The 20701-nt window shown below is 35.6% G+C and overlaps 1 protein-coding gene across 4 annotated transcripts in view; it reads left to right on the top strand.

Annotated features, from left to right (window-relative positions):
• Lin9 (lin-9 DREAM MuvB core complex component) overlaps positions 1-20701 on the top strand; it is a 64258-nt gene that overhangs the window by 2098 nt on the left and 41459 nt on the right. The window contains exons 2-5 of one of the 4 annotated variants that reach the window (XM_003462363.5): positions 3315-3347; positions 5595-5689; positions 7425-7529; positions 19203-19336. In XM_003462363.5, coding sequence (XP_003462411.1) covers positions 3315-3347; positions 5595-5689; positions 7425-7529; positions 19203-19336 — 367 coding nt within the window. Of the gene's footprint in view, positions 1-3314; positions 3348-5594; positions 5690-7424; positions 7530-12653; positions 12742-15384; positions 15450-19202; positions 19337-20701 lie in introns of those variants that run through there. The other 3 variants (XM_063239412.1, XM_013143535.3, XM_063239413.1) reach the window with 3 other exon arrangements.

The following is a 20701-nucleotide window of genomic DNA, read 5'->3' as shown; positions in this document are numbered from 1 at the left end:
CAAATATACTTAACTTGATTTATATGGGATTGAGTAGAACAACAGACATACTAAAATGGAACAGGATCTTGAAAAGGAAAAATGATTTCAGTTTGATACTGGAAATAGAAATATGTTTTTTGCCAAGTTTAGGCAAGGGATCGAGTAGCTAATATACTTGCTAATAGACACTATAACATTTATCAGTAATAAAATATTAATCAAGTACTTACTGTGAATCAGTGCCGTGTAAAGCATGTTTATATATATTTGCTCATTTAATCTGTAGTTTTAATTGATGCAAGTCCTTGATTTTATGTATGAGAAGACCAAAGCTATCATTAGATTTGGATCTGTCCCTTGAGCTCTCTTGCTATTTCATATCTTCTCTTAGTTGCTTCAGAGGCCCATCAAACTTTAGAGCTCAAAATCTACCTCATAATCCTGTCCAGGGGTTCCTGTCTTCTGAACATTTCACTGTGTATTCAGCTGGCAGAACAGAAACCCTATCTTTGAAGCTTTTCTCTTTTACTTCTCTTGTTTAAGCCTTTATCAAGTAAGTCTTCTCAGTTTCACCTACTTTTACCATCACCTAGCCCAACTTGTCACTGTCTCTTTGTCTACAGGAATCACTCTGTTTCTTATTAATCCAACCCTCACACAGGCCAAAGCAATCCTTTGAAAATATTCGCCTGTCCTCCTGTTTAAAACCATCTACAGTACCTGCCTCTCCAGCTTCCCTTGTACTACTCTCCTCGAATTCTGTCCCTTTGAGCTAAATCACATTTTCTGCTCCCTTGTATTCAGCAGTCTCCCTTTTCTGCAGAGCTTTTGCAGATGCTGTTCTCTAACTGGAATGCTCTTTATTCCTCTATTTCCAGTTAACTTCTACTTAGCTTTTAGTTCTTGTTTTAAGTCTCTTCAGAGTTACTCATTCTCCCTGACTTAGTTATGTGTTCTTTAATCTTTCCTAGCACTGTGTAACTTCTGTGTTGCGGCTGTCACACTTGCAGTTTCCCATTTATGTGATTACTTGGTTGGTAACCCCACCAGAGCACGCAGTGTTTCTTTTTTCTGCTTGTCTTCCCAGCTCCATGTCATGATAACATCTGGCTTATTTCTCTGGCCTTTTATCACCTTTTCCTCCTTCATGGCAAATACAACCCCATCCTACCCCCTTGAATATTCTAAACTAGTTTCTCAGGGTTTTTTCCGTACTCTTTTGTTTGTCCAAGCGTCATGCTTTGACCTACTCTCACAGTTATTTTCAGATGTTACCCCTCTGAAAAAACTATCCTATGTAAACTAGACTCCCCCATACACAAATGTCACCCAGTTCATTTCCTTTAGAGCAAAAACTGAATGAGCTGTAATTATTATTTTATGTGCTTGTTGTGTATTTCTCTTTTTTTGTCTTTTTCGTTTTTATCGGTACCGGGGATCAAACTCACGACTGCCTGCTTGCAAGGCAGGCACTTATGCCGCTAAGCTAAATCCCCAGCCCCTATTGTGTGTCTCTTACAGAATGTAAATTCCCTGTGAGCAGAGACTATATCTGTCTCATTCCTTGGGGTTAGTTTGGCCCCCAGAAGTGTTTGTGGCAAGCATTCAGTGAATCCTGGTTGAGTGAATAAACGAGCATTCCTAGTTCAAGCAGGAGACTAGTCATATTCATCTGCCTGTAAAATTATGCTCTTAACCTACTAGTTTTTGGTTGATCACAGTTAATACGAACATTAATCACTGAATGAAGATTACCTAAGTACTGTGTGTACTGTTACACACTTTTACTTACTATTTTACACACAAAGAAATGGAAGCATGGAGAGGGTCAGTAATTTGAGAAAGGCTAAGAAAGTGACAGACCCAAGATTCAAACACAGCTAAGTCTCAATCTAGATAGAACCACTAGCAGTACTGCCTTTAAAAAAAAAAAGTTAAAAATGACAGGTTGGAATCCCCAAAATATGTTTCCTGCTGCATGGAACATGAGTGGATTTCTTTGTGACCTAATCTCTTCTTTCAGATCCTTACTGGCTATTACCTTCCAGAATAGCTAATCATGAGCACCTCATATATTGCTGCATTTTGATTGTCTTGTAGTCAGTGCTTAAGACAGGGTCACTGTGTCAGTGAATAGTGTGTGTCTCTTTTTTTGTGTGTGTGTTTCCTTAAATGAATTACATTTCTCTTAATAGCAACTTGGACCTATATTGCCACTTCCCAGTTGTATTGTTTTATTTGAGGTTTTTTAAGCAAGATTTTATGGCATAATTCTCCTAATATCTCTTGCCCATGATTTTACTGCCTTCGTTCACTAAACTTCAAAAACTTTAAAAAAAAAAAAAAAAGAGAGAGAGAGAGGAAAAAAACCATTTTTTTTCTATTGATTCTACTACTACCCCATAGATTCTTCCTTTTATTCATACAAAACCTGTAGCTTGATGTTTCTCAAGAGTTGAAGAGCTTTGCTAATAATGCTGGGTGTGGTTGCCTATAATCTCAACTCTCAGGAGATTGAGGCCGGAGGATTAATGAGTTCAAAGCCAGCCCGTACTATTATTATTGTTTTGGTTTTTTGAAACGAGGTCTCATTGTGCAATTTAGGCTAGTCTTGAACTCACTAGGTAGCCCAAGCTGCCTCGAACATGTGGTGATTCTCCTGCCTCCACCTCTGAAGGGCTGAGATTATACAAGTGTGCAATAGTGCTGAGCAATAATGCAGATTCCATGTGTGTGAGGAACTTCTTATGTTATTCTAATATACACTAAAGTTTGTTTTACCTAGTGAGTCCCTCCGATTTATACCAGTTCCTCATGGCTGTCTTGAGCTCTTTATTCCAGCTTTGACCCTTAAATACAGTATTTATACTTGCATTCTTGCTTGCAGGGGAGTTGCCTACTATGGCAATCCCTGGATCATTTCCATTTTCTGTTTTCTCCACTTCATTTCCTCCTCTGATCTTTGTCTCAATAAACGTCAGTTCTCTTTTTCATTTTTTCTAGTACTATAGTACTTGGAATGAGGTTCAAAATTATACCTGTCCCCACTTTTGCTTTGTCTTCCTTTACTACATCATTTTCTCGCAAAATGGTTTGCAACTTTCAAAACTTCAAAGGGACTCCTGAAAATCTCTCTTCGTTCTTCCTTAGTCTATTTGAGTTTTGGTCTACTGTTTGAATTGTTTACTAGTTATTTCTGAGTATACATCTCACTGTCGCTTCAAACTCAGGCTTGCTCAAATGTAAATTGATCACTTTAATCCCAAAACCGATTATTTTTCTCTCATTTTCATTATGAAATAATTATTGACTTGTTTTATCTTTAATTGTAGGCTCTTCAGCAAAAGCTCTCGTCAGTTTAAAAGGTGAGAATTATGTTTTTGGTATGTCAAACTAGAAAGTTAATTCATAAAATTAATTTGGTATGTTTTTCTTTTTATTCTGTTATGGTTCATTACCACTTTAAAGTATTGATTTTAGTTAATAATTTTAAGTTCATAATCCTTTTAGAGAAATTGGTCTTCAGTTAAAAGTTAAGAAAAAAAATTTCCTAAAGTTACTGGCTAAAGAAGAACTTTCTAACTATTTGAGGAAAATCTTATTTGTATTCATAGCATTTTTTTCATAGCATTTGTTAAACTTGCCCTAAGCTGTATTTTTAAGAATCTTGCCTTCTAAGTAATAGTGCAAGAACCTTAAAATAAGAATAGTGCTCTTATCTTTCCCAAGATTTGTCCTTTGATCTTGCTCTTTCTTTTGATAGGCACTAATAGACTAACCATTTTTATATAGTACTTTAAATTTTATGTCTTTTTTATTGTATGGGAATTGAACATAGATCTCCTGTATACTAGGCAAATTGCTCTACCACTGAGCTACATCCCTAAATCTTCTTACACATTTTATTTCAGAAGTGAGATATAATGGCTTTCGCCTGTAATTCCAAAACCAGAGAGGCTGAGGCAGGAGGATTATAGTGAGATGGTGAGACCTGTCTGGGCTACATAATGAGTTTGAGGACAACCTGAACATAGCTAGCTAGTGTCTCAAAAAAACAAAAACAACACAAAAAGGGTTTTGGCACTTCTGTGTTAGGCTTCTCAATTTTACTTCTTGATTTTCTACTGAGTAAATAAATTGGAAATCAAAATAAAATATTCTCTAAAAGTTCATTAGTATTTAGTCATTAAAGCTGCTGTTTTGTGCTTTGGATTGGTGATTTGCCGAATGAAGTCCTTGTCTTGTAGAGTGCCTCAGTGTTTGCTGGATGCATCAGCGCCATCCCACCTCCTTTTTTCCAGTAAGGGATTCAACCCAGGGCCTTGTGTACACATTCTTCACTATGCTACACCCCTCTTCTCTACCTCTTTTATGCTTCTTAAAATACACTCCTGAAAAAGTATTGTTTTTTCTTTCAATACTAAACTTGTTTCTCTTTTTCATTTTCTTTCTTTTTTGTTGAGATGGGTTTCCACTCCTCAGCCTCATAGGTAGCTAGGCATAAGTGCTACTGGCATAAGTGCCAGGCTAATACTCTACCGCTGACCTATGCCATTAATCATTTTTCTTTTTTAAAAATTATACAACTGGGCCAGCGGTTTAACTCAGCAGCGTAGGTGCCTGCTTGGCAAACGTGAGGCCATGAGTTCAATCTCTGGTACCAAAAAAATAAAAAATAAAAATTATGCAACTGATATAAATTTCTTACAGAAAATGCTAGAAAACAGCTAGAAAAAACCCAAAAATCCTATATATACTCATAACAGATTTTCTCTCTCTATATATAAACATTTATATTTTTTACAAAAAATTAAACTACTTTATTTTCATAATGGCTCATCAGTTACTAGATTGAATTTTTCCTGGTTGTGCACAACTCCAAAGACTTTTTTTTTTTGTCTTTTTCTTTTTTATCAGTACTGGGGATCGAACCCAGGACCACACACTTGTAAGACAGGCACTTATGCCGCTGAGCTAAATCCCAGCCCTGACATTTTTTAAATTAAGAAAACAGAAATACCATACTAGTTTCATTTTCATAAATCAAGGGTTTCATATATAGAAGTAAGAAAATATTCATAAATATGCTCTAAATTCAGTATTAAAAGGAGATCTATTTTTCATCGCTCCACTTTCAGTATGTGATGGTTTATGGTAATTAGAATAGGAGAATTTATCAAAAACCAAAAAACATGTGGAAAAGAAGCTGTATGTTTCAGCATAGAATTCTTTTTATGTGTGTGGTTTTGTATTTTGAGATAGGGTCTCGCCATGTAGTTCAGCTCAAACTCACAGGGATCCTCCTACCTCAGCCTACCAAGGGCAGGGATTACAGGGATACGCCGTAATGCCCAGCTCAGTATAGAAATGTAATGCTTTCAAAGTGTATGACCTTATCAGATTATTAAAAGACTTAGGAAAACACAAATAAGATTTTTCATCTGTAATAAACTAGAATTATCATATCAGTGTATTTTTTCTACATTGGTATATATTTTGAATACATTGCTATGAGATACTGTTCATAGTATAAAACTATGAATTAAATTTTTATTAAAATTTTATTAGCATTAATGAATTTAAATTTTATTAGTATTAATTATTCATTACAGAGGGAAGCTTATCTAATACATGGAATGAAAAGTACAGTTCTTTACAGAAAACACCTGTGTGGAAAGGGAGAAATATAAGCCCTGCTGTAGAAATGGTAAGAATTTTACAGTAATTATAGCTAAATTGTTCTATTGTCATACTTAAGTTCTTGTAGTATAGTAAAAAATTTCCAAGGTTTGTCTCAACTACAAACATTTGAGTCAAGTATAATTGGAATAACATTTGATAGTATTTAGATCATTTATCTATAGCCATTGTAATCTAGTAATCATTACACATTTGTTAAATAATCATAGTTTTTTTAAATATAAGAAACAACCCTGAGCCATACTTTTTTTTTTTTTTTTCTTTTAAAGTAACACTTTTTTTTTTTTTTGGTGCCAGGGATCAAACTCCCGACCTTGTGTTTGCCAAACAGGCACTTATGCCGGAGCTACACCCCCAGCCCTCTTGAGCCATGCTTTTATTTGGTATGGCAAAAAAGTTTTATGTGACTCTGGTCTTTGCAAGAAAATATATAAATAAGTGGTCATGTATTAAATCTCTCATAGGTAAAAGATAAGTGCATTTGGAAGTGAGAAGTAGAGATGATGTATAGTTGCCTGACTAATGATTTTAAGACCTTTCTTCCCTGGAGTCAGGTAGCCAGGAGTTTTAGGGGTCAGTGATTAAACAGGCCTGACGCTGGTCTAGAGTGTAATGGTGGCTGGGCAGCTGGCCGTGGTGAATGTGAGGGGCCTGCTCATCAGTTCCATCATTCTCATTCCTTCTTCCTGGCTATCCATGGTCACAGAAGGGGGAAGGCAAAAGGAAAGTGACTGTTGGGGCTGTGGGTTTAATTTCAAGGTCCTAGTTTGACTCAGTTGGGTGCTGCCTATAAATTGATATTCCTCTGCACCCATTTCCTTTCTAAGTGGGCTTGAAGACTTGGTGGGATAGTGGTGAGCATAGGTGACTTCCTCATGAAGATTTCTCTTGACTGGTGGGAGAAAAATTTGGGAAAAGATATGGGTCTTATTGGGGTATGATTTCTGTTCTTTCTCTCTGTTCATTCAATGTAGAGTGGACTATAAACTTTATCATGTTATATAGATTCTTGAGTATATTGTGTATAATACTTTTATTTAAAGAAAGAACTTGTTACTCATAATAGAAAAAAATGCAAGCTTTAACACATTGAGTGGTTACTTAAAATTTTTTAAGCTCAAAAGGTCATTATAAAGTATCTTTTTCATATATTTATATATGCATATACATTGTGTTTTTATGTACAAAGGAAAAGTTGGGTGACAATTTTGATGACAGATCTAGTACAGTACTAACCATATACATTCAGACTTCCTCTTCTGGAGTAATTTAATGCCTTTGTCCCAGCCCAGCCCTATGTATTAGACTTTGTGTGATACATCTAGTTGACATTCACCAGCATAATTTGAACTGAAGTTTTCAGAATTTATTTTCTTGTCTTCCTGATCCATGTTCTGGTTTTAGCTTGTCCATTGGCTTCATTTGTAAACAAATTGTATAAATTTATGTGTTTTTTTTTTTTGTCTTTTTCGTTTTTATCGGTACCAGGGATCGAACTCACGACCGCACACTTACAAGGAAGGCGTTTATGCCGCTGAGCTAAATCCCCAGCCCCTTAAATTTATGTTTTAATACTTCCCAAATCTAAGATTATTTTTTACTTTGTGTGTTATATTACTCACACTTTTTCTTCCATACTGCTGATAATCCAGTTAGTTGTACTTTCCAAATATAAAATTGTACTTTAGACTAGAAATAAGAAATGTTCTGCTTTTTTTCATTTAAAAAAATTTTTATCATAGCCTTTCAGAAATTCAAAACGAAGTCGACTCTTTTCTGATGAAGATGACAGACAAATAAATACGAAATCACCTAAAAGAAACCAGAGAGTTGCAATGGTTCCACAGGTATGTGTATGTGTTTTGTTTGAAAAGAAGTAACCAGTTACTCAACATGTTGAAGTTTGCATTTTTTTCTGTTATGAATAACAGGTTCTTTCTTTAAATAAGTACTGTTGCTTGGCTTCTATTTTAATTACCTAGCAAGTGTCATGTTTTTTGTTTTGTTTTGTTTTTTTGGTTGATTTTAAACCAGAGTGGAAAGCCAGTCATTGTTCTGTAAGAATGAAGATAGCGTACATTAAGCAAATAGATTGAGAAATGTGGAGATAATTTAGAGTTTTGCATGGAAATCAAAGCAGAAAAAATGTTTAACGTGTTGGGAAGCATGTTGAAAACTTCATGCAAGTGAAGGAAACATAGCATAAAATCAGATTTCCCTTCTTAGTTTTAATTTTTGGGGGGATGCTGAGGAGCAGACCTAGGGCTTCACACATGCTAGGCAAGAGCTCTACGCCCTCCTCCTCCTTTTTATTTTTGACCTTTTTAAAAAAAATCATAGTGGATGCACAAGACTCAAAATAAAATTGGATATGAACATATGAACTTTAAGAATATTATATTTTTTCTTCTGTCTGATTTTTTATATAATATTGTTTTCCTTTCATAATAGAGGTGATTTTCTTATTAAATAAAGGCATCATATCAACATGTCCTACCTAAAAAAAAAATTTTTTTTTGTGGTACCAGGGATTGAATTCACGACCTCATGCTTGCCAGGCTGGCGCTTATGCCACTGAGCTTAAATCTCCAGCCCTCCAAAATTTTCTATACCTTTATGATAATTTTAAACAGTAAAATATATTTATATTCTGTGGAATGAACAAAATATATCTTAAACTTTTTAAGTAAATATCAAGAATAAATGTACATACATACCTAAAGTACAGTTTAAAAATTTATCTTGTTGAAAATAAAATATGCTGGGTGTGGTGGCACACACCTGTAATTCTCAACACTCAGAAGGCGGAGGCAGTAAGATGGCCAGGAGTTCAGAGTCAGCCTACGATGTATAAGGGAGTTCAAGGCCAGCCTGTACTACATAGGGAGACCCTGTCTAGAAAAAAAAGAAGAGAAGAAAATGGCATTTGTTTCTGGGCTTAGTAAATATTGCATACAAGACTGAATGAGCATAAGAAAAGGCTAATAGTAATACTGTTATACTTTGGAGGAACTGTGTTGCTAGAATTGTCTTTTTTTTTTTTTTTTTTTTTTTGTCTTTTTAAAACAAGGTTTTACTATGCAGTTCAGCCTGACCTTGAACTTACTTTGTAGCCCAGGCTGGCCTCTGTCAGCAATCCTCTTGCCTCAGCTTCCCAAGTACTGGGATTACAGGTGTGTACCACCACGCCCAGTTGCTAGGATAATCTGAATGACTCACGACACACAGAAAATTTTGGTCTTCATGACATGAAACCGCCCTTTGTCACTTTTATCCACTGCCTTCTTTCCCAGGCACATCTCTCCTTCCAGGATTGTGTGGTGGAATCCTTTCTACTTTGAATCAGTACAGAAATGATATAATATCTAACAAATATGATAGGAGACTTCTTCAAATACCTGAAAAGATATATCCTCTCAATTTTCTCTTTACTAGAATTTGTTTTTTGTTGTTGTTTTGTTTGTTTTGTCTTTTTGAGACTGGGTTTTCACTGTGCAGTTCAGGCTAGCCTTGAACTCACTTTGTAGTCTAGACTGTCCTTGAACTCTGCCATTATCCTGCCTCAGTCTCCCAAGTGCTAGGATTACAAGCCTGTACCACCATGACCAGCTTTAGCATCCCTAGTTCTTTCAGTCTTCTTTTATGTGATTTGGTTTGTTTCATTGCATTTCTAATCACATTCTCTGAATCTGTTGGATTTTGTCTTGTGTCTGCCTGCCTGTGCACCTGCCTGTATTTTGTGGTGCAAACCTGGACCCTTGCACACATGCTAGACAGGTGTTCTATCACTGGTTACATTCCTCCAGCCTGTCCGTATGTTTATTTAAAAAACAACATCCAGTACTGAACAGTTGTTAAAACTAACTTTTACTGAGTAGTTATGTGCTAGGTTTTATTCTAAGTATTTCATAGGTATTACTATCACTTAATTTCCAACAGTCCTCATGAAGTAAATTACTATTATATTGCTCTTCATTTTGGAGATAAAAAACAAACACAGTGAATTTAAGTATCTTCCTCGCATCACAAAGCTAGACAGTGAAGGTTAATTCTAAAATGATAGGCAGCTTGTCTCCAGAGTCCTACTTTTTGTTTTTTTAAATTGGTCTATTGGGGTATAATTCACATATCATACAGTTTATCTGTTTAAAGTGTACACTGTAATTGTTCTTCTTACTGTTGTTTTTTTTTTTTTCCAGTACTGGGGATTGAACTCACCACCTCGCGCTTGCCGGGCAGGTGCTTGTGCCACTGAGCTAAATTCCCAAGCCCCCTAATTGTTCTTAATTTGTGCAAGGTTGTACAATCATGTCCACAATTTTAGAACATTTTTATTACCCTATAAATCTTACACCTAGTAGCAGTCATTTTCTAGTTTTCATTCGTTAAATAAACCTTAGGGTAATTGCTACAACTAGGATATTTACATTTAAAATATAAAAAATGCTATCAAATAATCTTGTTGTAATAATTAACATTCCAATAAACAGTTTATATTCTCATACCTGACTATTCAAGATAGTTTTGTTACATACCATTGGATATAGATATATATTGGGCAATAGATATATTTATTTCTTTAGGTATATATCTAGTGAGTTATCAGTATTCTATTTAAAAATCTGGTTCATTGCCTAGAAAAAAATGGTTACATTTTTTGTATTAAAAAATATTTTAAGGATGGCTGGATGTGGTGGTACACACCTGTAATTTCATCACTTGGGAGGCTAAGCAGGAGGATTGGTGCTAATTGGAAGCCTGCCTGGATTGCAAAGTGAGGGCATGGCCAACCAGAACTACACAGTGAAACCTTGTCTCTAAAAGACAAAAAAAAAAAAAACAACTTTATTTGCTTTTTCTTTTTGAGACAGGGTCTTGCTGTATAATTCAGGCTGGCCTTCAACTCACTATGTAGTCCAGGCTGGCCTTTAGCTCATTCCAGTCATCCTGCCTCAGCTTCTTGAGTGCTGGCATTGTAGGCAGAGTCACCATGCCTGGCTGCTTGGTTGTTATTCGTGCTTTTTTTTGTACCAGGGATTGAACTCACGACCTCATGCTTTTCATACAGTGTTTTTTCATTAAAAATTTAATTTTTGGGGGTGGGGGATACTGGAAATTGAACTCAGGACCTCATGATTGCCAGGCAGATGCCATGCTGCTGAGCTATTATATCCCCTGACCCTAAAAATTTAATTTTCTGATTACAGTGTAGTATCCTAAATTGGATGCTGGAACAGAAAAAAGATGTTAATGAAAAAGCTGATGAAATCCAATAAAAGTCTTTAATAATATTGTACCACTTTTGCTAAATACACCATGGTTAGGAAAAATACTAACGTTAGTGGAAACTGGATGAAGGGCATATGGGATCTGTACTGTCCTTATAACTTTTCTTGAAGTATACAATTTTCCCAGAATAAAAATTTATAACAAAAAAATGAAAAATTAACTTGACCTCAATTTACCATCTTCCTAATCTTCCTTCATCCAGTGGTACCCACTATAAGTTTTAAATTATCCTCTAAATTATAATTAGCCAGATGTGGTAGAACACACTTATAATCCTAACACTCAGGGGGTTGAGGCAGAAGGATTATCGTGAGTTTAAGGCCTGTCTGGGGTACATAAGCAAGTTCAAGGTCAGGCTGCACTACATAGTGAGACCCTGTCTCAGTAATAATAATTTTAAATTTTTATATATATATATATATATATATATATATATATATATATGTATATACACACACACACACACACAAGCAACATATAACAGTATTTGATACATATTTTTTCTTTTTTAAATATATGTAATATATAATTTTGGAGTTTTTGTTTTTTACAACATGCTCTTGCTATGTAGTTGAGGTTGGCTTTGAACTCACTATGTTTAAGGCCAATCTCAGCTGGCCTTAAACTCACTGGCATTCCTCCTGCCTCAGCCTCCCTTAGTATCATTTTTTTATGGAACTGCCATGCATCATACTATTTTTATTTTTTCTCTCAAAAACCTCTTTTTAGAGATCTGGCCACATTGATAGATTAAGATAGAATAGAATTAAATATATTTTACTGTGGTATTATGGCATTGCAGTTTATTTATAAGTTCTTCCATTTCAGGACACTTAAATTCTAAATTTTTACAGTTACAGCAATGCCACAATGAACATAACCAAGCATGTTTGAATATTTTTGCAAGTATTTTTCTAGGACAGATGCCTAACATGTGAAATTGCAAGATCATAAGCTATACACATTTAAAGTTTTTAAAATCGTACCAAATTAAAAAAAAAATCATACCAAATTATTGTCCCAAAGAAAGTATACTGCTTTTATACTTTTCAGCCAATAGAGTCCCGACTTTTCCAAAGGCTGGCCAACTTAATGTATAATGAAACAAACATCCATATTTTCTAATCTGAAATGTAATACATATAGAAACTCATTTTAGTGATATTACATCTCTGAGTGAGATTGAAATATTTTTATGTGCTTAGAAACAATTTCCTCTTCTGTAAAGTTTTTCCCATTTTCGTTACTCATGTTTTTACTAATTTATAGGACTTTTGTATATATTAGGAATATTAGACCTTTCTTTGATCGTTTATATACACTATAATTGTCATAGGGTTTTTTCACCTTCACTTCTTTATTTTTAACATGCATGATTTTTGTTTTTTATTTCTTGGGGTTTTTTTGGTACCAGGGATTCAATTCATGACAGCATATTTGCCAGGCAAGTGCCTGTGCTGCTGAGCTAAATCCCCAGCCCAGCATGTATAATTTTTAAAAATTGTAAGAGTATGACTTTCTTTGCTTTTTGTCATTTTTAGAATTTGTGTGTATGTGATTTGGTTTGGTTTGGTTTTGAGACAACGTCTTGTTCTATAGTCAACTGTGTAATGCAGACTGGCCATAAACTGTGTTTTGGTTTGGTTTGGTTTTTGAGACAAGGTCTTGTTCTATATTTCAAGCTGACTTCGAACTCAACTGTGTAATGCAGGCTGGCCATAAACTCATAGTGATTCCCTTACCTCAGTCTCCTGAGTGCTGGGATTACAGGTATGTGCTACCATGCCTGGTGCCTTTTGTCATTTCTTGAGTTTGTCATCCTCAGAAAGATGTAGTTCCCTAGTCTAAAATTTACATGGTTTTAGAATTCTCTCTGGGAATCTGGGAACATGGTGGAACAGTAAGCAGCAGAGTAAATAGCCTCTCAGAGAAACAGTCCAGATGTTGGAATATAGTACTCTGGGGAAGACAAGAAGAAAAGAAGTGGGTCCCCTCAACCCAGGGAGAAACTGAAGTGAGAATTGAAGCCTACTGAGAGAACTGAAAAAAAAAAAAAAAGAACAAAAGAAAAACTTTAAACAGAAGGTGCCACATAGCAGCGCTTTCACCAGAGCCAGAACCACTGTGCCAGACGCGCTGTTGGGACCCAGACACACATGGGCACAGTGAAGCTGGTGGCTAGCAAGCCATAAGGCCTTGACGGGAAATGCGAATAGCGGAGGGGAGCAGCAGACCAGAGAACTGCACTGGCTGGGGCGGGGGGGCTCAGTTCTCCCTTGGGAGTGGGCAATTGGCTGGGCACCATTTTGGAGTTGGGCAGGGTAAGTCTAGAGACAGAACTGCAGCCGACTTCATTCAGCCACTCCCAGCTTGGAGCAGACTTGTAGAAATTGCTTAGACTGAGTCCCACCTCTCTGCATGGTCCAGTAGCCACTGCTGAGGTTCCCCTAAAGCTATCCCTAACCAACCCCACCCATCCAGTGCACACTAAGGTGGTGAAGACTCCCTGTGATTAACCAGCTCTGAAGGGAGGGACCAGCCTGCCCTGCCCCTGCTTATACTCCAGTAGCCACAAGCAGACTGGAGAAAGTAGCAAATAGCAGAAATACTTGGGCAACACACTTCAGAGTAATTATAACCAATACAGGAAGTGCTGGGGACCCCATACCCACTTGTCCGGAAGAAACCAGGAACATGACGAGGAAAAAGCAAAAGGCAGTGTCTGGCCTTCAACCCAAGCAGTACTGGTCCAGGAGATATAAACACAGAAGAGATGGAGAGTTGCACATTTGCAGTTTTTGAAATAAAGAAAGAACTCCATGAAGCTATAAAAGAACTTAGAACTGAAATACTATTACAGGTAAAAGAAGATACGAGAAACATAAAAGAAATGCTAAGTACCTGTAAAGAAGACAAAGAAGAATATTTTAAAAATTTAGAGCACATGAAACAGATTCAGAGAGATGACCAAGAAATTAAAAGCTCCATTGAAAGCTGGCAGAATTGCTTGAAAGAAACTAAAGATAGACTGTCAAACCTTGAAGACAAGTTTGCAGCTTGCGATCATCATTAAGAGAGCAGAGATCTCTTAAAAGTAACAAGAAACCAGGAAGTAACAATACAAAAGCTAGAAGATGACAAGAGGATCTATAATTTAGGAATAAAAAAAGTGAATGAAGAAGCAGGGGTAAATACAAATGAAATACAAAGGCTATTTACAGAAATAATTAAAGACAATTTTCCAAGCATAAGAAAAGGAAATGATACTCAGATATATGAGGCATGCAGAACTCCAGCCAGTTGTAACCAAAATAGATCTATACCCAGACATATAATATTCAAGATCCCAAAAACTCAACACAAGAACATAATATTAAAAGCTGTCAGAGAGGGGCTGGGGATTTAGCTCAGCAGCATAAGCGCCTGTCTTGCAAGCAGGCAGTTGTGAGTTTGATCCCTGGTACCAATAAAAACGAAAAAGACCAAAAAAAAAAAAAAAAAGCTGTCAGAGAAAAGAAACTGTTCACCTATAAAGGAAAGCCCATCAGAATCATGGCACACTTCTTGACACAAGCCATCAAATCAAGAAGAGCTTGGAGTGAAGTATGCTAAGTCCTGAAAGAAAATAACCTCCAACCCAATTGATGTATCCTACAAAACTATCAAAATTAATGGAGAAACAAGATACTTCCATGTGACAGAGAAACTGGAAGAGTTCATGACCATCAAACCAACCCCTCAAAAAATACTGAAGGATATTCTAGAGAAAGAAAAAAGACCATGGTTTCAGGAACAGTGGCAGAGGTGGCTTACTGAATGGGGCAGACAGTGGAATGAAGGGGAAAAGTAGACAACCAGTGGTAGAAAAATAACATGGCAGAGATGAGGCAGAGAAGGTTGGCTATAACCACTAGTATGAGTGGCCTGGATTCACCAATAAAAAGAAACATAGGCAGAGTGGATCAGGAGATAGGATCTGTCAATATGCTCTATATAAGAAATACAATTAACCCAAAAGAGGATTTATAGACTGAAGCAACAGCTTGTGACTGGGAACCAAATAAAAGTGGGGGTAGCTTGTCCATCAGCTGTAGATTGGCTAGAAAGCCACAACACTTTATACAATAGAAAACTACTCAGCTATAAAGAAAAAAAAATCTTGAGGCTTATACCATTTGAGATCGTGCTCAGGGATAAAAAGGTTCAGAATCACTTACGTCAATAGTGGGCTGCCTCCGGAATCTAAAAACTAAAGGAGTTAGTGGGATGCAAAATGTACAATGCACCCTGTGAAAGTGAAAGGGGAGGAATTGTCTAAAAATGGAAGGCAGTGGCCATTGTTAATCTTTTATCGTGATTTGAAACCCATATTGTTTTCATCATTTTGTTTAGTTTGGTTTTATTCTGTTCCAGTTTGTCTTCTTGTATTAGATTTGATGGCATGGACAGCTATTCCAAAGATTGCAGAATATATTATGGTAACCATTTTTGATTTCCTATTAACTTGATTTTGAAGCCCTGTATTGCTTTCACTGTCTTGTTTTGACTGATTTTACTCTATTCTGTTTTGTTCAGTAGTATCAAGTCTAAGGGTTTAGACAACTTCTTTGAAGACAATAAGATTCACTATGATACCCATTCTGGTTTAGCGATTATCTTCTTTTGAAGTCCTGTAATGTCTCCATTTTTATTGGTTTTGTTCTGTACTGTTTTGTTCAATTTTATTATACCTGATGATATGGGCAATTCTTTTGAAGATAGCAAGAGGCATTATGGTACCCATTGTTGATCACCTTGCATTTTGGTTTTAAGTCATGTACTATATCCATCTTCTGTATGTTGCTATAAAAGTTATTTCTTTACCACAAACTAAATTTCTGTATATGTTTGGGATTAATTTCTGGCTTTTTAATTTTGTTTTTGTTTTGAGGGGGGATAACTTCTGTAACAAGGTTTTGTTATGTAGTTCAGGCTGGGCTTGAGCTCACTATATAGCTCAGGCTGGCCTCAAACTCAAGGTGCTCCTCCTGCCTCAGCTTCTCAAGTGCTGGGGTTATAGGCATGCCCCTACACCGTGCTGGGTTTTTTGTCTTTATGTCTAGTGTATCTCCATTTGTGCTAGTGTCAAATTGTTTTCGTGTGTGTGTAAAATTGTTTAAATGTGGCTTTTTTTGTGTTTTAATGTCTGATAAGACTTCCTTTTTTAAGATTTTTCCATATAGACTTTAGGATCAACTGAGTAGAAAAGACATGCTATTGGCATTTTTATTGTTATTGTATAATATTATAAATTGTGGGGAATGATATATATGTGACATTGAGATGTCTTCCCAAGAACTCATTGGGAGTTCAGTGATTCAAATCCTTAATTTTTCACTAGATTAATAATTTTTCCCATATTAATCTTGCACATAAGTATATTCCTAGGTATTTAATATCTGTTACTTGTCATTTTTTTGCTCTTATAAACAGAATTTTTCTTGTTTTATTATCTAATCAATACTTACTTATATTTAGTCTACTCTTTTTATTTAATAGTTTGGGGGGGGGTACCAGGGATTGAACTCACAACCTCACACTTGCCAGGTAGGTGCTTATGCCACTGAGCTAAATCCCTAGCCCTTACTTATATTTAGAAAAGATTGATGTTGAGGGAGGTAAAGGAGGTTGAACACAGGGCTTTTGCACTGAGTATATCCTGGTCTTCTTTTTTAATTTTTAATTTTTGAAATAAGATCTTACTTCACCAAGTTGCCCAAGTTAGGCTTAAATTTGAGATCCTTTTGTCTCAGCCTCCCAGAGTGCTGAGGTTACAAACATGAGCCACTATGCTTAGCTAACGAGTGATTGGTTTGAACACTGATCAGGATACTAATTTTTTTTTTTTTTTTTTTATCGGTACCGGGGATCGAACTCCTGACCGCCTGCTTGCAAGGCAGGTGCTTATGCCGCTGAGCTAAATCCCCAGGCCCCAGGATACTAATTTTTATAGATCAATTTTGTATTTATGTGCTTCATTAAATTTTCTTATCATTTTTCATGGTTCAGTTTTTTGCTTTTTTTTACTTTTCTAGGATAAAGTAATGGTAATTTTGGCTTTTTTCTGTTTTTTTTTTGTTGTTCTTTGTATAAGTGGGCAATTCCTTGAAAAGAGTGTTTAAAGAATAGTTGTAATAGTTGATGTCTTAGTTATATTCTCTCCTTTAATTAGAATGTATTTAGTATTTTAGCATTGAGTATGATACAGATTTCTTTTCTAGGGCTGAGGATTGAACCCAAGATCTTACACTTGCTCTAATCCGTATCCCCAGCCCAATAAAGATTTTTGGATTGGAATGAAGAGAAATACATTTTGTCAAGTATTTTAGTCTCTTTTCTGTTGCTACTACTGAATGTCAACAGCTGATTCTTTTGTAGAGAAAGTAGCATTGTTTAAGTTCAGTATTGGTAGTTCTGGAGGCTACTATCAAATGTGACCCCTCAGACCTCCAGAGCTATGAGTGGGAATAAATTTCTTTATAATTCACCCACTCTGTAGTACTGTGTTACTGGCAACAAAAAGGAACTCAGGTTATTTATTTGAGTTATTTCTTCTTTTCTAATATAGGTTAAACATAAAATCTAAACTTTCCTGCACATTAGTTTTGTTGCTTCATTTTTATTATATTGTGTTTTTTCAGTCATTTTATTTTTTTGGTGAGGAGGGAGAGGCTGTTGGGCTTGAACCTAGAACCTTGCACATTCTAGACAAGTATAGTACTTTATCACTGAGCATACCCCTAGCCCTTTTTATTTTTTATTTTGAGGCAAGATCTTAACTAAGTTGCCCATGCTGGCCTCAAACTTGGAGTCCTGCTACCTTAGCCTCCTACGTGTTTATTGGGTATTGTTCAAATGCTTTTAGTATTGTTGGAGGTGAGCATAGGACTTTTCTTGTTTTGATTTATTAATAATAGTAAATTACGTTAATAATTTCCTAGTACTAGATTTTAATTTTGTGTGTGTGTGTGTGCCAGGAATTGATCTCATGACCTTGTGCTTTCCAGGCATTGTGCTGCTGAGCTATATCCCCAGTCGCTGGATCATTCTTGATATGAATTCCACTGGCTGGCATTGTATTATTTAGATTTTTTTTTTTTTTTTTGTCTTTTTCCTTTTTTTTATCGGTACCAGGGATCGAACTCACGACTGCCTGCTTGCAAGGCAGGTGCTTATGCCGCTGAGCTAAATCCCCAGCCCCCTATTTAGATGGTTTAATGGTGCTTGTATTGTTTAGATGTTTTAATGGTGTTTTTAAAGTATAATTTCTGCATTATAATTTATTTTTATTTTATTTTATTATTATTATTTTTTTATTGATTCTGGGGATTGAACTCATGACCACATGCTTGCAAAGCAGGCACTTAGGCCGCTGAGCTAAATCCCCAGCCCCATATTTTTTATTTTTAAGAGTTTTAGCAATTCATACACATGAATGATATTTTCTGAAGTTTTTTTATACTTTTGTCAGATATCTTATCTTATTTTATTTTATTTTATTTTATTTTATTTTATTGGTACTGGGGATCAAACTCACAATCTCACATTGCCAGGCAGGCACTTATGCTGCTGAGATTTATCCCTGGCCCATTTTGGCAGATTTTGTTGTCTGTTATCCTGACTTTATTAAAATAGTTGGGAAGTTTTTTGTTTCTCTTCAGTGATTTAAAACCTTTGAGAAGCATTAGAGTTCTCCAGTGGATAAGAATTCACGTCTGGGCTGCGTGCTTGCTTGCACATGTGCACATTCCCTCACTCTTCTCAGCAGTGGGTGTGTGTGTTTTATTTTACAATGCTATGTATTGAACACAAGATCTCACTCAGGCTAGGCAAGCATTGTGCCACTGAGCCAGTGCAGCAGTTCTGTCTGGTGTTTTCTAGCCCAGAAAGTCTAGGATTATCTCATGTAAGTTTTTTTTTTTTTTTTTTTCCCTCACATGCTTAAATTGAAATGCAGTTTAAATGTGGTATGGGCAAATATTTCGCTTTCGTTGTCAGAATGTGTTATGAAATTTGAGACTTTAACTGTAAGAAATACCCAGAATGTTGTCAAACAAAAATTTCTTGTTGAATAGCATTGAAATGTGTTTAAAACTTAAACTTAACTTACCTTTTTACAAATGTATTCAATGTTCTAACTGTTCATTTTTTACTTGATAGAGCTGTAATTAATCTATTTTTTAATTGTGTAGAAATTTACAGCAACAATGTCAACACCAGATAAGAAAGCTTCACAGAAGATTGGTTTTCGATTACGGAACCTACTCAAGCTTCCAAAAGCACATAAATGGTGCATATATGAGTGGTTCTATTCAAATATAGATAAGTATGTATCATGACTTATATCCTGAATATTACTTGAACCAAAAATTTGTTTTTCAAATGTTATAAGCTGCAACCTTTTCTAAAAGCTTATATTCACCTTACTTTTTCTTGACTTCACTCTGCTTCTTTCTCTCTCTCTCTCTCTTTTTTCCTTTTCTTCTTTTTTCTTTGTGTGGAGATTGGGTCTGGCTGGGTTTTCCCAGGCTGGTCTTGGACTCCTGAACTCAAATGATCCTTCTGTTTTAATCTTCTGAGTAGCCTGGGAAGATTTTTAACCTTTGCTACACCTCTTTGGGGAAGAAGTTTTACAATTTGGTGAAAAACTAAAAGTATAATTTCTGCATTATAATTAACAATGACAATACATAGGGATACCCTAAGTGAAAGCATTGTTTGCAGTGTATGAGATTTACTTTATAAGTCCTGAGAGCTTAAGTACTAGCATAATTTCAAACTTACTAAGGTTAAAAATAACTCAGGAAAATTGTTAGGAGGGTAGTCTTTATATTTAGTGTACAGTACTTAAGCACTTCTGCTTTTCATAAATGTTTAAGTAGAACATAGTATAAAGATTCTGCTGGGATAGGGGCTGGGGATTTAGCTCAGCGGCATAAGCACCTGCCTTGCAAGCAGGCAGCTGTGAGTTCAATCCCTGGTACCAATAAAAATGAAAAAGACAAAAAAAAGAAAAGAAAAGAAAAGAAAAAACAGATTCGGTTGGGATCATTGAACAAAACTGTTTGCAGTCTCACTGTTTAAAAGTCTCCTCTATATACTTTAATTTTGTAACTTCAACAACTATTTCTAAGATGACAATATGTAATTAACTAGTGATTTCCTACTGTTTATTTTTTCTGAAAGTCTGTATAACTTGTACCCTTTTTCTGTTTTTTTTCTTTTTTCTCCTTAAATAAAATTAAAAAAAAAAAAGATTTGGCTGGAAAACATATTTAATAGAATTTATTGAGTAAAAATTTTGATTTCCATTCCATCTTTGTATGCTGTTATTAATGCTTGGTTTACTGGATATTTATTTGTACTCCCTTTCTATTTTCCAGACCAACTGCCTACTCTGTAGCTTGTATATCTCAGATTCATATCTGAGTTCAAGATATTTATGTGTCTTTTGTGAAGACTGCTTTCCCAAACTCATGAATAGATTTATGTTGTTTTTGTGTACAGGTTTAACATATACTTATGAAAGTTTTCTGATTGGAGTTCTTCTGGAAATCTCAAAACCTAGTTTAATCCTTGAGACTTCTAAATGTTCTCAGACTAGTTTAATCTGAGTCCTTGGTGATGGTATTACTTTTGGGACAGAGATTTTGTTTGTTTTTGTCAGCTGTAATACCGGGACCAGGACACC

Source organism: Cavia porcellus, unplaced genomic scaffold (assembly GCF_034190915.1).
Source record: "Cavia porcellus strain 051 isolate PalLab524CR breed Dunkin Hartley unplaced genomic scaffold, mCavPor4.1 scaffold_28, whole genome shotgun sequence".
Taxonomy (NCBI): Eukaryota; Metazoa; Chordata; class Mammalia; order Rodentia; family Caviidae; genus Cavia; species Cavia porcellus.
The sequence above is the reverse complement of the archived record's forward strand: the minus strand, read 5'-3'. Positions and strand labels throughout refer to the sequence as shown.